The sequence below is a fragment of the Patiria miniata genome, unplaced genomic scaffold (genome assembly GCF_015706575.1).
Source record: "Patiria miniata isolate m_02_andy unplaced genomic scaffold, ASM1570657v1 HiC_scaffold_9, whole genome shotgun sequence".
Classification (NCBI taxonomy): Eukaryota; Metazoa; Echinodermata; class Asteroidea; order Valvatida; family Asterinidae; genus Patiria; species Patiria miniata.
Window position 1 is genome coordinate 6,620,777 of NW_024037076.1, and position 20,889 is coordinate 6,641,665.

At 42.0% G+C, this 20,889-nt stretch overlaps 1 protein-coding gene across 1 annotated transcript in view; it reads left to right on the forward strand.

The window, feature by feature from the left end:
* Nucleotides 1-682: 682 nt before the first annotated feature.
* The window catches only part of LOC119720619 (neuronal calcium sensor 1-like), a 33,003-nt gene continuing 12,796 nt past the window's right edge, over nt 683-20,889 (forward strand). Inside the window, exons 1-3 of the mRNA XM_038190366.1 lie at nt 683-1,189; nt 1,728-1,752; nt 15,242-15,290. Of these exons, the coding sequence (XP_038046294.1) occupies nt 1,126-1,189; nt 1,728-1,752; nt 15,242-15,290 (138 nt within the window). The 5' untranslated portion in view covers nt 683-1,125. The remainder of the gene's footprint in view (nt 1,190-1,727; nt 1,753-15,241; nt 15,291-20,889) is intronic.

Consider the following 20,889-nt stretch of genomic DNA (forward strand, 5'->3'; position numbering starts at 1 on the left):
AAAATCATAAAATTCAAAAAGGAAACCCCTTTAATTTGTGTCTAATTATCAACTGTTTTAAAGGGTTAAATTATCTGATCTGTTAATCAAAAACACCAACAAAATTCCCTCAGAATTGCGCTTGAAAATACGCCATTTTGTATCTGAGATAAGAAAAAAATGCGGGCTAGTAGAAATGCCCGTGGGCCAGTAACCAACCAGCAATTGTACCGCGGCCATGCCCGTGCATACACAGGTTACAGCGATTCAATCATGCATTCTTTATACAGTGCGCGGTGCGGCGGGAACCAATCATACTGGTTATCGCGAAGACAACTTCCCAATCAATCAAGCGAACTTGTAAAAAAAAAAAAAACCGCAGAATTCTTCTAAAAAATCGCGAATGTAAGTAGCACTGGCGGATTCAAAAATCAACTACATTTAATTTGAAAATCTCAACCTTTCAGAAAAGGTAAAATTATGCCGACCTCCCGTACCGAACCTAATTTCGTCTGTCCATGTGAGCTAAACCAATGGTCTAAACTCACGCGTACGAGTTGGTCCGCGTACGAGTTGGTCCGCGTACGAGTCGGTCCGCGTACGAGTTGGTCCGCGTACGAGTCGGTTCGCGTACGAATTGTCCCGCGTACGAGTTGGTCGCGTACGAGTTGGTTCGCGTACGAGTTGACCTGTATTCTTCAGCACCACCAGACTTTTGCGTGGTTACGTAATAATTAATTGATCCCACAAAACTAATATCAATCCACGCACTGTATTTTCCCACAAGTGCACGATTTATCACTTTTTTTCAAGAATTGTTGGCACATGTAATCGAAATAAACGCACGTTTTGTATGAATTCGTAATGAAACAATGGATGTGAACTGCTGCTGTTGTGAATAATATGTAGCGGACTAAGTTTTTGGTGGCGCACTTCTACCGACTGCCAACTGTATAATCAAAACTGCATTGACATTCTCAAGACCGCTACAGCTACTGAGCTAGTCTAAACTTCACAAACCGGATGTCGTCTTGGAATAGAATTATTAGAAAGCTTTGACGAACGCTTGAGGATTTCATAACTTTTGGATTAGGACTAGGAGAAGAGGCGTATACGTTTTGCTTGATCGCGGTAGCTAGCCTCGACATGGGGAAAAGAAACAGCAAGTTGAGGCAGGAAACTTTGACGGATCTTCTGGAAAAAACTCATTGTAAGTTTTGTCCTGCATATATTTACATCAACACTTGGTGACTTTACATTTCATTGTTATTGTTGGTGTTATTTTTGTGTTAATTAATGTCGGGTAGTGGTACAGTCTGGATTGAAAAGTGTATTTTACTGTAGGTAAAATTGTCTTATATTTCATCAAAAAAAGGCTAGGTAGGCCTAGGTGTACTTCTTGTTTATGAACTTTTTTCCTTGGACTTGGTCTTGGGGGGGGGGGGGGGGGGGGGGGTGCGGGATGGACTGTGATCGGGGAGGGGGGAACCACGTCCCTCCACTTTTCGTTGGGGGATAACAATGGCCAAGCCCCCCCCCCCTAATCATTTATCAAAGTTCATTGGCCGTATATAGCAATTGTGAAATTTGTCACGTTTTTTGCTGCTTTCAGGATTTTTTTTTTTTATCAAGATTTTTTTAATTGAACACTCCCTGCTGAAAATGAAACAGAACAGAAAATAAACTATTCTGTTTATTTGTTGACATTTGAATAACTTCAAATTTTATTTATTTGCTTTCTTTCCCAGTTAATGAAAAGGAAATTCTACAGTGGTAAGTACAAGAAACAATTTTGTTTTTAAATTATAATCGTTGTGTCTAGTCTTTGAAGTTTTGGCACAATTGCAGAATACCCCGCCACTCGATCTATCCACCTCGTAGCCGGCTACGAGGTCACGGTTGGTTGACCTCAGTAAACATTCTCAGCGCTACTTGTATGTATTATGTGTCATGCTCCATTGCACTCCCACTTCGTAACCGCGTAGCCGCCAACAGGGTAGTTGGTTTGGACTTAGAATTTTTCAGCAACTCCCATTCCTTTTGTGTTGCTTCGTTCTCAAGCATATTCAAGGGGACTCCCACTCCGTATCCGCGTAGCCGCCAACAGGGTGGTTGGTTTGGACTTAGAATTTTTTTCAGCAACTCCCATTCCTTTTGTGTTGCTTAGTTCTCAAATAATGGACCCCCACTCCATGCGTAGCTGGCATGGACTTGAATTGTTTCTTTTCCAGTGATTCCAACCTCGTAGCCAGAGAATTTAGGGGTGTATTTCCGAGTGGCGGGGTATTCTGCAATTACTCCGAAGTTTTTGCTGATGGTACATGTACACCTACATGTACCGTACCATCATGTGTACATTTGTGTACGTGTACATGTTCAGTCGAGTCTCGTTAATACAAACTCGTTCGGACCTAACCAAATTGTTTGTTGTATCAGAATTTTGTATTAAGAGGAACATTAGTGATGTCGAGCGCAATTTGAGTCCCCCACGCAAGTTTAAACTTGCGCGCGCAAGTTTAAACTTGCGCGAGGGACTCCTGAAGCACGCAAATTACACCGCGCCATTTTAATTTGCGTGCGCAAGTTCAAACTTGCGCAATGGCGATCGCAACCTTCTTTTTGCGGGCGGGATTTTCATTGATGAAGACTTTTTTTTTTCAAAACACAAGAAATAATGGAATAAATGAATGAATAAAGAAATAAATAAAAAGGGGAATTCAATTAGCGTCAATGAAAAGAAACATTGAGATTTAGCAGTGCTTATCAGAGAAGTTGTTAATAATAAGGGTACGTGGGGGCGGGGCTGGGGACCGGGCAAGCAATCAACTTAAGCACACTAGCGGCGATTGCTTGGAAAGTGTACTGAAATTATTCAATAATGGAGACCAGCTTCAAGTTTTTTGCTTTGTAAACCTAATTGGCATTTTATTTATATTCTTGAATGTAAATATAGGTTTTCTCGGTCAATTTCGGCAAATGAGCAGCCAATTTAACCACTACGCTATTCTATTTCGCGCGAAATCAAATGCTACTGAAAAGGGTCATTCGATTTCGTTTTATGACCAGTCAAATGTACTGTTGCGTCATTCGATTTAACAAAATAATCATGCAATTTAACAATTCAACAAAGCAGCATTCAAATTCGCAGGAGCTTTTTGAGGCGTGTGTTTAGTCATTCAAATTCATTTTTGGGCAGTCATTTCTGGAATTTGTGCATCTAAAAAACGCTTTGTTAAATTTTTGTTTCCTTAAGAATGTTGAAGGCATAAATACGGTTCACTTTTTGGCACTTGAGTCACTTTGCCGATGTACTTCGAAGACGAGCTTTCGCTACAGTTTTACACGCATATTTCTAGAAATGGCAGCTCGTGGTCGCTACGCTAGAGTGGCCCAGGTAGATCGAGAAAGGTTGATTGAGGCCTTCGAGGGAAACGAGCAAGACTACCTTCAGCTTGCGGTCAATTTGAACATCAACAAGTCCACAGCCAGATCAATTGTTGCAACATATTTGAGGACTGGAAGGCGAGAGACGCTGGCAAGAGGAGGAGCAACCCACAGCAAGATGGATGATGACATGCGAAACCATCTGCAAGGTATCCTTGACGCTAATCCCGTCTTGACACTTCAACAAATGAAGGCTAGTTTGAGTGAGCATCTGCCAGAGAAGCCCCAGGTTTCTACTGCCACCATAGCCAGGGCCTTGGATGGGAGGATGATTACACTGAAACTAGTGGAGGACGTCCCTGATGCAAGAAATTCCCCTGAAGTTCTTGATCAACGCGTCCAGTATGGTGAGTGGTTCCTGCAGCATGGTGTTCTGGTGCATCTAGTCTTCATTGACGAGACAGGTTATAACATCTGGACTCGACGCTCCCAGGGTAGAGCTCCACGAGGGATCGCTGCAAGACGAGTCGTCGACAGACAACGAGGGAGAAATTGCAATGTCACCTTCGCTGTTTCTAGTGAAGTAGGCTTGGTGCACCACCGAATCGCATTCGAAACTGTGACGCGAGAGAGATTCGAGGAGTTTCTTGCGGACACAATTCAAGAGTGTGATGCAGTTTTCCCAGACGACGAACCCATTTACCTCATATACGACAATGCGAGGCCTCACGTGCGAGCCCAACTCCCTGAAGGTGCCAACCCAATGATCCAGCTGAAGCGCCTCCCTCCCTACTCCCCATTCCTGAACAGCACGGAGATGGCACACTCTGCATTCAAGGCTGCAGTTAAACGCATCCTTGGGTTACCTGAGTGGCAACAACGTGTCGGAGACAGACAGGCTGCCCAGCAAGCAGGAATGAACATGCAGCAGTGGAGGTGCGATCTCCTTCAACAAGCAGCCATCCAGAGCGTTGATGTCATCACCCAAGTGAAGTGCATGCAGTGGTACAACCATACCCAAACATATATGCCAAGATGTCTGGCACGCCAACAGATTGATGGTTGAGGAAGAAACAACATAAACAATAAAAAAACAGGAAAAACATAAAGAAACATCCCATTCAAACACAATACAAAATTAGGTCTTGGTCAGTTAACCAATAAAGATCCCCCCAAAAAAAAGAATGAAGAAGAAAACAAAGAAGAAGAAAAAACCTCATTGGCCCCATGTAAAGTCTACTGGAAGCATAAATAAATAAAACAAGGTTTGCCTGAATTAAAGTGAAGATACGAAACAGTTGCCTAGTACAGTTTATCTGTTTATTCGTATTTCTTTAGTCGTACTTATTTGATTTCTCTTTAAGCGAAATTGATTGCCTCTTTACGAAATTGAAAAAAAATTAAATCAGTAAAATCTCCTTTCGAACCAGCTTTGCTAAATTGAATGATGATTGTGTGTCACGAAAAAGAATGACGATATGCTAAATTGAACACAGTGCTAAAGGAATTTGAATGCCTCAAAACGAAATTGAATGGCCGAATTCTGAATTTGAAACGCAGTAACAACTGGAGAGGCAAAATAGCTTCAATTCAAACGCACGGAAATTAAATTGGCTGCTCATTTGACCGAGAAAACTTATAAATCATAATTTCCTAGGTGTAACCCGCTGTTCACGTAAAAAGAATGATTATGATCCCTTCAATAGTTCAATTGTTCAAGTTTTGACATTATAGTAATCATTTACATTATTTTTAAAATGCTTATGTATTCTACAATTAAAAAAGTACTTATTCTTAAAAAATATTGTTTTTAGAAATACTTGCATAACATTTCGAGCGCTGTGTACACTTCAAAAATGCATAATTTGAAGAAAAAAAATAATGATTGCATTACTAATTTAATTAATTAATTAAATGTATTACTTTAACAAATATGTTTTATTGCAGGCTCAATAATTCATATTAAAAAATGTTTACAACTTAAAAACGCTATGCATATAAAATGGTAATTATTTTAAAAATAAATAAATTTGCAAATGATTTAATTAATGAATTTAATAAAATGTTTCAAAAAAAAGGCATTAAGGCGTCTCCCGAAGCTCAGTGATGCTATTAGTAAATCGGAGAAAAAAATCTGCTTTAAAAATAATGTTACATATCTGCATAGTTTAACGGCTCTGTATGCGTGGCCGGGAAAATCTATGCAGTGCGCAAGTTTAAACTTGCGTGCGCAATTTGTAGCAAGGAAATGAATGCGCGCGCAAGTTTAAACTTGCGTGTGCGCAGGTTTAAACTTGCGCGCGCAAGTTTAAACTTGCGCGGGGGACTCACTTTGCGCTCGACAGTCCCATTCATTGTGCACATAAATGCACACTAAGGCTGTATGTTTGTTATAACCAGAATTTTGTATTAACAGAGTTTGTACTAACGAGATTCGACTGTACATGTACACATGTGCATGTATTATGTAATTTATATAAATGTAAATGTACTGGAAAGTGTAACCAAATGGGTTTGTGGCAAAGGGTTTTTGTTCCTTTTTGGTTTTTGTCTCGCCTGAACGAAGTTCAGGAAAGAGAACATGCAATCACTATGTCTGTCCGTATATTAGTATACAGTCATCATGTGGACATGCGAACAAAAGATGTCCACATATTAATGCAAGTTGTGTTGACGTTATGTGGACTAAGCCATGTCCACATAATGTTTCACCCTCTCTGGAAAACAGGTTTAGAGGCATGATGTTAGGCTTTGCATGGTGGAGTATCGGCACCGTTTCGGTTTGCGGTAACACCATGTGGTATTAACTACTGCTTAGGCCATGTTCAGACACCGTGTTAGCTAAAACGGTAAAAGTTAAAATGGTAGCTCGCCATGTGAGGCCCGTCGTAAAAATAAAACTACCGAGCGTCCAGACATCGTTTTAAGTTCAACTCGAAGCAGTTTATCTCAGTTTCTAAGGTCACGTAGAACATCCGCCTCGGCAAAAACCGCGCGCTAAAAAGAGCCTTCACTCTTCCATTTTGACAGTTCGCTACACGTGGTCTGAGCCCCTCACCGTGTGATGTGTGTTGCCATGCCGTGTTTGACATCGCAGCCTTGGCCGGTCATGTAGCATGGCACGCGGTAAACATCACGACAGTCACTTGTCCACCGGGGCGATTTCCCCATTATTTTTAGGTGTTGGGCTTTAGCCCAAAACCTATTGTTTTTCTACGAGTTTAATATTCTTGTTTTTTTAAATTTCTCATAGACACATTCTTCCCCGGAACTGTTTGTCAAAATGAAAAGTGATATGAACTTCAATTGTCAATACACGAATGCCCAACCCACTGCAGATGTATTTTTTTGTAATTACGTCATCATGATGTCATCATGAGTCACGTGACGTCACTTAAAAATATAATACATTTTAACTTTGGAATTCAATATAAAATCAACCGTGAGAGACCAGAACTTGAATTTGCGGGAATCGGGAATTTTGCGGGTATTAAGTGCAAAATCACGCGACCCCTCCTTCCGGTCGAAACCGGAAGTGCCTTATTATTTGAAATTGGCAGAAGATGCGAACTTGCTTTCAACGATGTGAGTGTCTGCCTAGGCAGTACTGTACAAAAATTTTACAGGTGACGTCATCAAATGTTAGAGCGCCCTCTGGCGGCATGTTGAAAAAGTCAAACATGGATTAAAACATGCATATTTTGAGTTGATGTGTGTGGCAAAGTTTGCGGTAATCCATGGCCCAACACCGTGTGGTTGTTCCTACAACCTCTAGTTTAAGTATTGTATCGGCCTTACACCATTTGTGTTTACATTTCGGGGCTATTTTCTGTACCTTTTGTGGTGCAAAAAGACATAAAAAATGTTCTAAAAAGTTGATTGAAAACAAACACAAACATTGAAAACGAACAGATTTCACTGCACTCAAGGTTTACTGCATCAACTTGACAACTTGCCAGCACAATATGTCAGTCACATGAAAATACACATGATATTAACGTTGCAATATTGACCAATCAATGCCAAAGTTTTCCTGGTAGTTGAATATATTAGTGTATTATGATAATAACGCTCTGGTTAGCAGTTGTTGCGTTGGCATCTACATGTTTGTCACCGCATCGTACGTGTGTACGTGTGCGATCAAGTGAGCACGATGTGAAACTGGGACCATGTGGTCAGAAAACTTGCGGAAATTGGACTTGAAGTTGGATATTTTTAACGGTAGGAGAATTAGGACATTGTTTGCTTAATACAAAAGCGCGCCACTGCGCTGGCTAAAACGGGCAGCGTTTTAGCTAAAACCGTTCAGACATCATACTAGGAGATAAACTCGTTCTGGTTATTCACTAAACCCTCCCTCCGAGGGGGTTTAAGTTGCCATTTTATTTTTGAGTTGAACTCGATTCGGTCTAAATAAAAAGCTTTCAGACATCATTTTAGCAAGAAAGTTACACACTGAATCGAGTTCAACCGGTGTTTTAAGGGAATTTAAAACCGAACGGTGTCTGAACGACCCCTTAGAAGATATTTAGTTCTGAAAAGAACTTGTCCTGCTTATTATCAACTTTTGCTGTGTAGTTTTTGTTCCAATAAGAACAGGTTTAGAGGCATTTTCGGGTTAGGGTTATGTGTCGCAGAATGAAGAGAAACCTTCAAGAAAATCCAAAAAATATTGGGGGGTTGATCTGGTTGAAAGAGTTTTCACAGTTTAAGTAAAGTTATTTTTTTGTACCGAGTTTTCTTAACTACACAGAAACAAAGGAATGTCCACATAGCGATGTAAAACAAACATGTGGGGGTGTGTGTGTGTGTGTGGGTAGGCATTACATTCACTGTGTGGACTTCCGAACAAAAGAGGTCCACATAAACCAGGTAGAGGAGACGTTGTGTGGACTTGGGCAAGTCCACACAGTGTTTCCCCATTTCTGGAAAACAGGTTTAGAGGCATTTTCGGGTTAGGGTTATGTGTCGCAGAATGAAGAGAAACCTTCAAGAAAATCCAAAAAATATTGGGGGGTTGATCTGGTTGAAAGAGTTTTCACAGTTTAAGTAAAGTTATTTTTTTGTACCGAGTTTTCTTAACTACACGGAAACAAAGGAATGTCCACATAGCGATGTAAAACAAACGTGTTCCTGCATGGCATTATGCCTGAGGACAGACAACAAAAGGAGCACAAAGGGGCCATTGATCCTCGAAGGAAGGTGCCTATTGTCCTCGAACGCAGGTTTGTGTGCTTAGTCTATGGGAGAGTGTTATATTACAGGGACAAAGGAAAACACAAAGCCAATCCTCGGAAGCATAGCAAAAAACGACTAAGTGTGTGAGCTTGTCTTACATACGCAGTGTGGACTTCCGAACAAAAGACGTCCACATAATGTAGGTAGCAGCGACGAAGTGTGGACTTGCCCACGTCCACACAGTGTTTCCCCATTTCTGGAAAACAGGTTTAGAGGCATTTTTGGGTTAGGTTTATCTGTAGCAGATGTTGTGTTTATGGGTCCTTTCAAACCAGTAAATAATGGAACGAACTCACCGAGTCTTCACAGGAACTCGTGGCATGGGCGCCGCCATTTTAATACACACTGTAACTCATGGAACGTGTAGTTGGTGTCCCTCACAGAACGTATCATAATGCATGGACATACGACATCTCCCCCCTTTAAGCTGTCAACAAACAAAACTGGTTAAACACATTAACAATGAACAATAGTTAACAGTAAATAAATGGCAATGCTTTCTGGCATTAAAACATATGTTGTGAATGCTGCTGTGAAAGTGTGTTCAGTTAAGGTTGTTTAGGTCTGAAATTATGTGAGATTATTCAAGTGCCAAAATCCTGAAATTGTCCAGATTTGTGAGCAATCTAGAGTTCAGTTCTGTGGAGTGTAGAGTTCAATGTTCCAGTTTAGTGCCAGGTTTAGTACACCACATAATCCTGGTGCCAGCGTGGAGGTTTTCCTGTGCGTCGTGGTCTGACTGTTGTTGTTGTTGGCTTGGGATTCTGTGGGTGAATTGGGTCAGGTGGGGTCTGGACTTCAAGAACTGGTTCTGGTTCTGGGATAAGCAGCAAGTGGCGACGGTTACGACGATACTCGACGCCCTGAACGTTGACAATGTAGGAGCGTGGGGGACCTGCTTTTCGAACCACCTCACCCAACGGACTCAGATGTGTTTTGTTGCGGATCCGCACCGTGTCACCTGGTTTCAGCTCACACAGATGACGGACGCCATGCTTCTCGTTGAAGTAAGACTCGCTCTTGGCCTTACGTTGCTTGTCGGCTGCCTTCAACTGGTGCGTGTTGATCACCTTGGGACGGAGATTGCGAGGGAGTGTTGGCAATGTTGTGCGTAGTTCGCGACCCATCAGCAGGCGTGCAGGACTAAGGTTGAGGCCTGGGATTGGTGTGGATCGGTAGGTCAGCAATGCTCGCAGAGGATCAGGCTGCCGGAGCATGGATTTAGCAATGTGGACTGCCTTCTCGGCCATTCCATTCGCCTGAGGGTAGTTTGGGCTAGATGTGAGATGTTGGATGTCATACTCACTTGCAAATTGGTTGAACTCGGTCAGGAACTGTGGCCCATTATCGGTGACGATAACCTCAGGAATGCCAAAACGGGCGAAAGTGGCCTTCAAAAAGTTAATGACGGCCAACGACGTTGTTGTCGGGAGATGATGGACCTCAATCCATCGCGAAAAGTAGTCGACTAGGACTATGTAGTGTCTCCCATTGACCTCTGCCAGATCACAGGCAAGACGTTGCCAAGGTCGTTCAGGAAGCGGAGTCGAGATTAGAGGTTCCGCTCGCTGTGCTGACTGCTTGGTCTGACAGAAGGAGCATTTCTCTATGTACTGGGCAATGTCGCTCCCAATACCTGGCCACCAAACGGCTTGAGCAGCTCGGGCTCTGGACTTTGATATTCCCTGGTGACCTTCGTGGATCCTCAACAGCATCTCTTGGCGCATATTTGCCGGGATGACGATGCGGTCGCCATGGGTGAGGATCCCCTGGACGAAGCTGAGGTTGTCTTGGTTCTCCCAGTAGAGCTTCACTGTTGTTGATTCAATGTCGCGGGAGTACTTTGGCCAGCCACTGCGAATGTGTGATGCGACTTGCACCAGCACTTCATCGAGGGCAGTTTCACGTTTGATCTCGTCCAATTTCCCCTGGGAGACTGGCCAGTGGCTTGTGACCATATGGACATGTGCTTCAACTTCGTCTGGAAGGTTGTCGCTTTCAGTGACCGATGACTTCAAGGGTGCGCGAGACAGGGTATCGGCCACAGTGAGGAGTTTGCCAGGTACGTACTCTGCAGTGCAGTGGTACTTCATGAGACGCATAAGAAGTCGTTGACACCTCAGCGGAGCGTCACACAGATCCTTATTGTTGATGAGTGGAACCAGCGGTTTATGGTCAGTCTGTATGGTGACGTGAAGGCCTCGAAGGTATACGTAAAACCTCTCGCACGACCACACCGAGACCAACAGCTCTTTCTCTATCTGCGCGTAGCGTCGTTCAGATGGAGTGAGGCTTCTTGAACAGTACGCCACTGGCTTCCACTGTTTGTCATCTTGTTGCTGCAGAATACATCCACCCAGTCCGTATTCGCTTGCATCAGCGCTAACCATGGTCGGCTTATTTGGATCATAGAAAGCGAGTGCAGGAGCTGATGTGAGGAGTGTCTTAATGCTGCGAAAAGCTGACTGCTGTGGTGATCCCCACACCCAGCTGACATCACTCTTCAGTAGGTCATTAATTGGTGCAGCGACTGAAGAGACATGGGGAATGAATCGCGCAAGCCAGTTGATCATCCCCATTAGTCGTTTGACTTCGGTTTTGGTGGTTGGCGGTGGCATTTGGATGATCGCTGCTATCTTTGCAGGGTCGGCATGGATGCCGTCTTTATCAAGCTTCATGCCGAGGAAGTCGACCTTTGTTTGGGCGATTTTGCATTTGTCCTTGTTCAGCTGTAGTCCAGCGTTCTGCACAATTTCGAGAATGCGCTGGAGTCTTTCATCGTGTTCTTCTTTTGTGCGACCGGTGATCAGTACGTCGTCCATGTACACCACGACCCCGGGTATGTCGGTTAGAAGGTCGCACATGATGCGTTGATATATTTCTGGTGCCGATGTGATGCCAAATGGAAGGCGTTTAAAGCAGTAACGCCCGAATGGTGTAATGAAGGTAGTGAACTTCTGGCTTTCCTCTGTCAGTGGTACTTGCCAGAAGCCATGCTTGGCATCTAGCAGGGAGAATATCTGGGCGCCAGCGACTTTGCCGAGGACTTCTTCGACGGTTGGTATGGTAAACCTCTCCCTGACAACTGCTTTGTTCAGTCGTCTGAGGTCTACGCATAGGCGAATGTCACCATTCTTTTTCGGCGCTATCACAATAGGCGAGCACCAATCTGTGGGGTCAGTGATACGCTGAATGATGTTCTGTTGCTCCATCCTCTCCAGCTCCTCTTTCAGTTTGGGCATGAGAGGAATGGGGATACGACGAGGAGTCATGACGCAGTAAGGGGTGGTGGCTTCGTCTACCTTGATGCTAACTGCTTGTCCATGCAGACATCCACCCCCTTCAAAAACACTCTCATGGCTGAGTAGAGTGTAGACTCTGTGGACCAATCCAAGCGAGTCACAGGCATGCTTGCCTATGACTGGTTCTCCCTGAGGCAGGATGAGGAACAGCAAGCTTTGAGTTTTGCCCTTGACTTGGCAAATGAGTCTGGTCTGGCCGATTGGTGTGGCTTTTCCCCCGAAGAATCCTGTAAGGCGAGTGGAGGACGGCTGTAGGGTCTTATCGGGGACATTCAGCGCGTTGAAGATGTCAAGCGGGAGGATATTGACCTCAGAGCCTGTGTCAAGTAGGAATGACACAGTCTGTCCATGTACATGGAGGTCCTGTCTCCAAACGTCATCGATGGGCAGTTGCTGTCGGCGTATGGCACCAACAAAGAACTCGTTCTCTGCAAAAGTACAGGTTTCATCCTCTTGTTCTGGATCTGTCTGGAGAACTGCTCGCATCTGTTTGGGCCTTGATCGGCAGACTTTTGAAAAGTGGCCGATCTTATTGCAGCTCTTACAGTGTTGTCCCTTGGCAGGACAAGTTCTATGGGTTGAGGCGTAGCCGCAATTCTGGCAAAGGGGACCACTCAGTCTGGGGTACGAGGATCGCTGATCCCTTCTCATGGGAGGTTTGGTGGAGCGTTGCTTCTGGCGCTGCTGCACCTGATGGACTGCCTGGACTGTAGTAGTATTACTATCTCCCCGGGCCTTAATGTCCTGCTGATCCTTTGTGGCTGTTTCAAGCGTTTTGGCAAGTTCGGTGGCTTTGGAGAATGTCAGGCCATCTTTGGTGAGCAAGTGTTTCTGGATGAACAAACTGCGTATGCCGCAAACTAGCCGGTCGCGAAGGGCATCATCAAGAAAAGAACCGAATTTACACGGTCCAGCCAAGGTTTGCAATTCCACAGAATACTGTGCTACAGTCTCACCAGCATTTTGATTGCGCTGATAAAACCGGAATCGTTCAGCAATCACCAGTCGTTTGGGCCCGTAGTGCGATTTGAGCAGAGTACACAGTTCAGCGTAAGTCTTTTCAGTGACTGCCACAGGTTCAGAAAGGCTCTTCACAGTTTTGTACACATTTGCTCCGATACAACTCAGCAGAACAGCAGACTGCTTGGCTGGAGAAATGTCATTGGCCTTGAAATACAGGTCCAATCGTTCGAGGTAGTTGGTGATTTCCTCTACTTGGTCATATGGATCGAGCCGTCCGATCAAAGCTGAACTATAGGGCGCCCCCTGTGACTGCGACATGATCGATGTACGTTAGGCACACGTACGAACGTGGCGAATCGGACGAAAAATAACGGTTTGTTTTGCCACAAAATGTCCAACTACCTGACGTGATATAGTCTCAAAATGTCACTGATTATGTCTGCAAACATTTACTGGGACCACCGCTGCCACTATGTTGTGTTTATGGGTCCTTTCAAACCAGTAAATAATGGAACGAACTCACCGAGTCTTCACAGGAACTCGTGGCATGGGCGCCGCCATTTTAATACACACTGTAACTCATGGAACGTGTAGTTGGTGTCCCTCACAGAACGTATCATAATGCATGGACATACGACAGCAGAATGAAGAGAAACACTAAAGGGAATCATTGAAAAAAAATTGGGTTGTAAGAGTTTTCACAGTTTGAGCAAAATGAGTTTTTCCACTGGTGTTCCTTAACTACACGAAAAGAAAGGAAAGTCCACACTAGGTATGTGAAACAAGTCTGAGTGTGTGTGTGTGTGTGTGGGTAGGCATTACATTCACTGTGTGGACTTCCGAACAAAAGAGGTCCACATAAACCAGGTAGAGGAGACGTTGTGTGGACTTGGGCAAGTCCACACAGTGTTTCCCCATTTCTGGAAAACAGGTTTAGAGGCATTTTTGGGTTAGGCTTATCCTTGGCAAAATGAAGAGAAACACTAAAGGTGATCATAGGAAAAAAATTGGGTTGAAAGAGTTTTCACAGTTTGAGAAAAATGAGTTTTTTCAATGGTTTTTCTTAACTACACGAAACTAAGGGAATGTCCACACTTGGTATGTAACGTGTACGTCCGTATACAGTGGTATTTTGGTTAAAGTTTCGAAAACTTGGTCTCATTGCAAATGTTGAAGTCCAATTGGAACCAAACTTGAGTCTTAGATGCAACATGGCAACTTTCATTTGCTAATGATGTCAAAGGTCACATACCAAGGTCAAAGGTCATCTGAGGTCAAGTTGTAAAATAGGCTGAAAATGTAAAATTGGTCTCATTTGAAAAGTTGAAGTCCAATTGGAACCAAACTTGAGTCATAAATGCAACATGGCAACCTTCATTTGCTAATGATGTCAAAGGTCACATACCAAGGTCAAAGGTCATCTGAGGTCAAGTGGTAAAATAGGCTGAAAATGTAAAATTGGTCTCATTTGAAAAGTTGAAGTCCAATTGGAACCAAACTTGAGTCATAAATGCAACATGGCAACTTTCATCTGCTAATGATGTCAAAGGTCACATACCAAGGTCAAAGGTCATTTGAGGTCAAGATGTAAAATAGGCTGAAAATGTAAAATTGGTCCCTTTTGAAACAGGCTTTGTTATGCGAATAATGCTATTTCCATATTCATGACAAAACCATGATGTCATTCAAGGCAGAAACTTCAATGTCACACCTCCTACAGTACCAACATCAAAAGTTGCCAGACTTTTGGATTGGTTGCAGTAGTAAATTTTCTTTTTTGGGTGATTCAGTGTTGTTTGTCCACGTACTGACGTGGACAAAAACGTGGACAAACTTTTTGCGCATTTGTTTTCAGTGAGCAATTTTGTTTGTTCGCAATTTGAACAGAAAACCCCTACACTGAAGAGTGTACATAACTTGATATCACAGCAACAGCACCCTCAGTATTCAAGAAGAACATGGAACCATTTAAATGGAAAAGCATCCATCGAACAAAAATAAGGGAAATTAAAGGAGGATTTAAAAGAGCATGTTTCCTAGTTTTCTATTTGATCAACATACAATGTACCATGTTGTCAAATTCATTTCATTGTCCATTTAACTATTGAATGTGGTACATGTTGTACATTGTTGATTAGAGGTTTCTTGAAAAATGTGGCGGGCCCTAGTGTTTGGGGGGGGGGGGGTTTACAACACTTCCTAAGTTCCTATGTACATGATTTGTTTGCGTTCCATTATAAATCAACCCAACCCCCACCCAAGCACCCAAGCCTCCCCCCTAGCCCAACCCACACCCCACCCCAACCCCCCACTAAAAAAGTGTTGTACCGGTACCTATTGTTTATACACATGTATAATTTGCTATTTTTGGGCAGGCACAAAGGATTCTTGAAGGACTGTCCCAATGGTTACCTGAATCAAGAGGTGAGTCAATGTCTTTGTAAATTGTAGTGTACATGTGAAAGCCCTATACAGTGTATGTAGAAGGAAATCAATGATTTGAAGATGATCATATTTCAAGCAAGCACTGTGACTAGTCAAATTCAGTCAACAGACAAAAGCAGGGAGGAAGTAGGCACAGCTGGCTTGTCAATCACCTACAGTCAAAGCGTAGCTGTATTAAGTAACATACACAGTCACAGCCAGTCAATCCTGCTTAATGTAGGCTGGGAGCTCTTAACTGTTGAAAACAGTCAATTGATTTTGATTGAAAGGACAACTGTGCGCAAAATGTATGTTTTCAATTAGACGTGTGTTTTTTTAAAGATATATAGGAAAACTTGACATAGCCACAGCCTACATTTGACATTGTAATTACACACCATTGTGCCACAGTGTGCTTATATTAGCATACATACATGACAGCTCAGTGATGTCTTCCTGGAGGCTGTTGGACATAGAACCTATCAGCCAGTCTGGAATGCTGTATTCACTCCCATTGGAATTTGCGCTCCAAGAGAAATGTCATCAGTTCTCTTGTGGAACTTAATGAACTATACATACGTGTGGACAATATGTTCTCATTACATGGCTGTGCTTAATTAAGGCCCTGAAGATTTTTGTAATTAATCTTAGAAAAAACTTGCCAATGAGAAAGAAATCATTTTTATTTATAATATGTATCACTGCTGAACAAGGGATTTTTTGGGGTGGGGGATAAGAAATATATGTTCCTTCCTCAGTTTATACATGTACATTGTAGGTATTAAACAATGACTGGTGGAGATAAGAACAGAAGAAAAAGACAATAATTGATGAATGGGATCTTGGATAAAACCAATTAACCTGGCCATTGTTACATTCACACAGGTTCAATTTTATTCTCTTCAGTGTAATTCTTGTAAAGCTTGGCAGTAATCAAGATGGCTTTTTAAATTGCATTTATCGCAAATGGGAAATGCACACCTTAAAGGGAATGTACAACATTTGCTGTTGCTTTAATTTTCATAAATAAATGGATTTGGAGGATTTGGATGTTTTAGCACACATTGTTAAAATGACTTGTTGCACGTTTTGGGCTTGAAGATGCTGGAAAACCCAGGAAAACCATTCATGTTCTTGTAGTCTGGTTCCCTGACCCAAATTAAGATGAAATGGAGAATTTATAGAGTTTGGGGAATTGTAAGGTCAGAGAATCAGTCCAGCAGGCTTGTACCCCTTCACAGGTGTGTTATCAACTTTGCAAAGAGTTTTTGCAGCAAAGAGTTTGCAAGCAGTTTTTAAAAAAAAAGCCAGTTTTCTCCAACGCTGGTCGGCCGACCAGCGTTGGAAAAAATACCATTTTTCTTGAAAATGTCAGCACACCAGGAGCCACGATTTTACAGGATGCTTTAGACTGTCATTCCCTAACAACCCAATAAGGTATTCCATGATAATTTGATCATTTCGTTTTGTGATGTTTGCAAATGTTGTATCTTCCCTTTAAAAAAAAAATTGTATTTCGACTTCATTCATAAACTATTCAAATCCAGATTTGATCCGACACGCGTGCTAGCCACATTATCACCCATGAGCTTAAACTTGATTGCTGTCAAAAGTGAATACAGTGCATTACTAGATTTTCCCAATCTGTCAACATCTCTGCATAATGTACATGTGTTCAGAGGATTCACACATTGGGATGAGCCACAGAATGTGCCAAATTGGCAGGATATATTCCTGAGTGCTGAACTTGTCCTGGCTTGAACCCTAGGCAGTTATTTATTACCGGGCCTGGTGTGGTGTCATGTCTCCTGCACTGTGGGGCATGTTTTGATAAGTGTGTTATCAATATTACCCTGGCTAAGAATATCGCAATGGTGGGCGGTAGTGAAATTAAAAAAGATAAGAGAATTCATTAATTTCACAGAATTTCTTTTGTTTTTGACTGGGTTAATAGCAAGATTTAAGAGTGTTATAAAACATTCAAATATTCTGTTCTTGTATTAAGTAAACATTTACAGTAATGACACTGAAACCAGTAAAAATCACACACAAGTTAGGCAGAATATGATTGATTTTGGCCTGTAGATGTAGATCACGGGCCAAAATAATAAGAAAGTGAATAGAAATAAAAAGGGGTCCATGCACAGTTTTTATTTCTATGGAAGGATTTTTTAGGAAACAGCCCCTGCATATTATAGTCACAATAGTTCTGCAAATAGTATCAGGATGTCCAGTCTATAATTGGATTTCACTTTTCTTTGAATTTGTAGCAGACGTTCTAAATAGGAGTAGAAAAAACAAACTGATATGAAACACGGCAGAGTCAGAGGAATGTTTGTGGACGCTCTGCTACAGGGCATGTGAGCTGCTTTGCGTTTCATAATCCACAGGAAGCCTGGTACATATTTAGAATCTGTGTCATTGTGGTTACAGTTTATTTTCTTTCAGAGAATCTTCACATCTCGTTCATATTCAGATTTTGTTTTGTTTTAGAAAGGATAATAACTGCTTTCTATTTGTAAACCACAATTATTAAAGTATAAAGGCCGGGTGTTTTGATATTAACATGATCTTCCACAAAGGCCTTTGAGTCTTTGAAGAGGATGTCAAAAAGTTGGTGTCAAGAGATTGGATGCAATATGTGGTTGAGGGGTTCCCTTTATGTGACACACTGAAATAAAACTCAAGATCTCTGCCAGTAAACAGTTGTGTGGCTTTTTTTTATAATTTGATAGATTACAACTTTTCATCACATCATCATCAAGCTTAATGTTTTCTGATGATTTTTTTTTTTGGCGCATTCTAAAATATTTCACTTGCTTTGATTACTGTTTTTCCAAGTGGATTACAAATGCCTTTTGCATGGCAGTTACATTGTATGTATGGTACAAGACTGAATGAGATTTATGTAGTTTGACAGGCAGGTATTTGCTTACGTCATGACGTCCCTCTGAGCATACGGAGGATAGATAAGGGATCACGTTTCCTCTGTTTCCTCTGTGCTGTAGAGTTCAGAGAAATATTTGTCGTAGTATTCTTTAGAGAATCAATGCTTTCAATTAGAGTGCATGGAATATTTTATTGTGTTTCCTTGATATAGAAATTTGGTTCCTTAAGGGAAATATCCAGTTTGTGATGGCCCTTTTTATGTCTTGCCCAAAAATAAGCATAACACCGGAGTAATGAAGCAAACAATGTATGTATGCATCTGACATATTATTCAAACATTCTGTGGTCTACATGAGAGCATTTTTATAATGAACTGTTAGTGAAATAAAAGAGGGTAATAATGCTGTCTGGCTGAAGACGATGGGATATTGATTCAGCCTTTTTCTGTATCAAAGATTCGTGAATTGGTTTGGTTGAAAGAGAGCTTTCACGGGTAAGCTTCTGCAACTTGAATCAGTTCTTGCGTAACGGCTCATAAACCTACAGTATGAATGCCAAAGAGAATTTGTTTTGCAAGTACCGGTTCTGGTGCAAGTTCAACCTAGTTTTTTTTCTCAGTATGGTGTTCCTTTGCAAAGAGTGAATGGGAAGCATCAGATGGGAACATCAATCACTAGTCACCATCCGGTATGGAGATATCTGGCATACGCTGTGCAACATATTGGAACCAGTTCCACATTGAAATGACATCAAATTGATGCCCACCCTGACAAATTGCTGAAATGTACTGGGCACTCTTTCATTTATATCCAGCCTGAGGGTGTTTTTAATAATGCGTTAAGTGACAAGTATTGAACGGGTTGTCATCCATGCAATGTGTGCCGAATTAGCCTGAAGTAATTAAAGTGTGATATAATGTCACTCCGGTGGGGTCGCATGGCAAGCTGTTGTGACCAGGTAATTACATGTAAGCTTGACCAATGTTTACACACGCAAAATGGAGACTCCTGGGAAAAGTACAGTTTGCTAATAATCTAATTAATTCCAACCTGTGAATTGAACCAAATGTAATAGCATGCTACAAGTACAATGTACCGTACAATCTACTGCAGCCTGTTTATAGCAAAACATCCTCTCTTGTACTTGGCATGTTGAGAAAATTCAGGTCAGAGATTGAACATTATGTTTTTGAAGAACAAAGCCCATTAATTTTTTTAATGTCTCATCCAGAAAAACAGTCTGGCCTCACAGCATGTTGTAAATGTTTGTAAATAATGAGAAAGAATTTGTCTGCTTGGATTGAAACATTGGGCCCTATAACTTTCTCAAAAGTTAAAAGATATTGTGTTTTGCCTGATAAAAAAATCAAGTACAGTTTTAAACAGAGAATGAGATATGAAGGTCATGCTGTGTTCCCATGAACTCTTTGCTGTACATGTTGGAAATTTCAGAAACAACAAAAGCACTCTCAATTTGCCCCAATATAATTTATCTTAAAAGGAAGCCCAATTTTAGAGTTACACAGCAGGCTATTTACCAACCAAGGATCCCCAGTGCAGTCAGAAGGAACCTGGTGTACATGTATGTATACTGTAACAGGATGAAGATTAGGAAATGGGGTTAATGGGATTTTCGTTGAACGACCTGCATATCATTGAACTGTTGGATGGGCACCGCTGGCATGGCAGAATGCCAAGAAGCCATTCTATTGCCATCAATCTCTCCCAAGTCCTATCCTAAGGCAGCAATTATACCAGCTAATGATCTAGCACTGTCAACACAATAATCATACATGTACTTGGCAGGCCAGAAGAAGTGAGCTGAATATGCACCAGTTGTGGTCTGTAGGGCACTCCAGTAGACCATGGAGGAGTAGTTGCACATGAACAGGATCTAGGAGGAGGCCATGTGCATGTAGCTTCTTAATCTTATTTACCTCCGTTATTAGGAGGTTAGCCTATGTTTTCACCGGTGTTGGTTTGTGTGTTGTTTGGTTAGTTGGTTTGTTTGTGAACAATTAACTCAAAAAGTTATGGACGGATTTTCATGAGCATTTTTTAAGGGGTGGTCCTTGGTACAAGTGCAAATCTATTAGATTTTGGAAGTGATCTGGATGTGGATTCAGGATTTTTTTAAAGGATTCTTCACCACTTTTTGAGCAAAAAAGATTGCCAGTGTGTGGGTAATGCTCGCAGCGTGCAGTCTATGGTTGCAGACCAGTAAATCGGTCCCAAATTGCCTACCCCGGCCAAATCACGATTTGCATGCCCTCAAAATCCTCAGTATTTGAGCATACTGTGGGCCATGAACTAGAGGATATGTAAAAAATATGGGTGGGAGCCGTGCACAGGACTGTGTGCTTGTAGTTCCGTTCAATTAGGATGAAATTGGGGCCCTAACAGCGCTCTATTTTGCAATGGAGTGTAGGCATCATTTTTCAAAATGGCGATGTGCTTCAGGACTATTTTAAGGGGTGATCATCTTCGGATGGAAATTTCTCCTAAAAGTCATCAGTTGACCCCCCGTAAATTGAATAGAAAATGAAAGATGGTGAAATAAGCTTTAATTTGATGTGTGTCTCGAACAACTTCGAGAGTTGTGAGTATTTTTTCCGAATTTCTGAAGTGGGAGCATTTATCATTGGGGTCAATGGAAGTTTATTTACTGGTCTGCAACCTGTAATTTCAAAATGGCGTCGTCCATCGTTCAT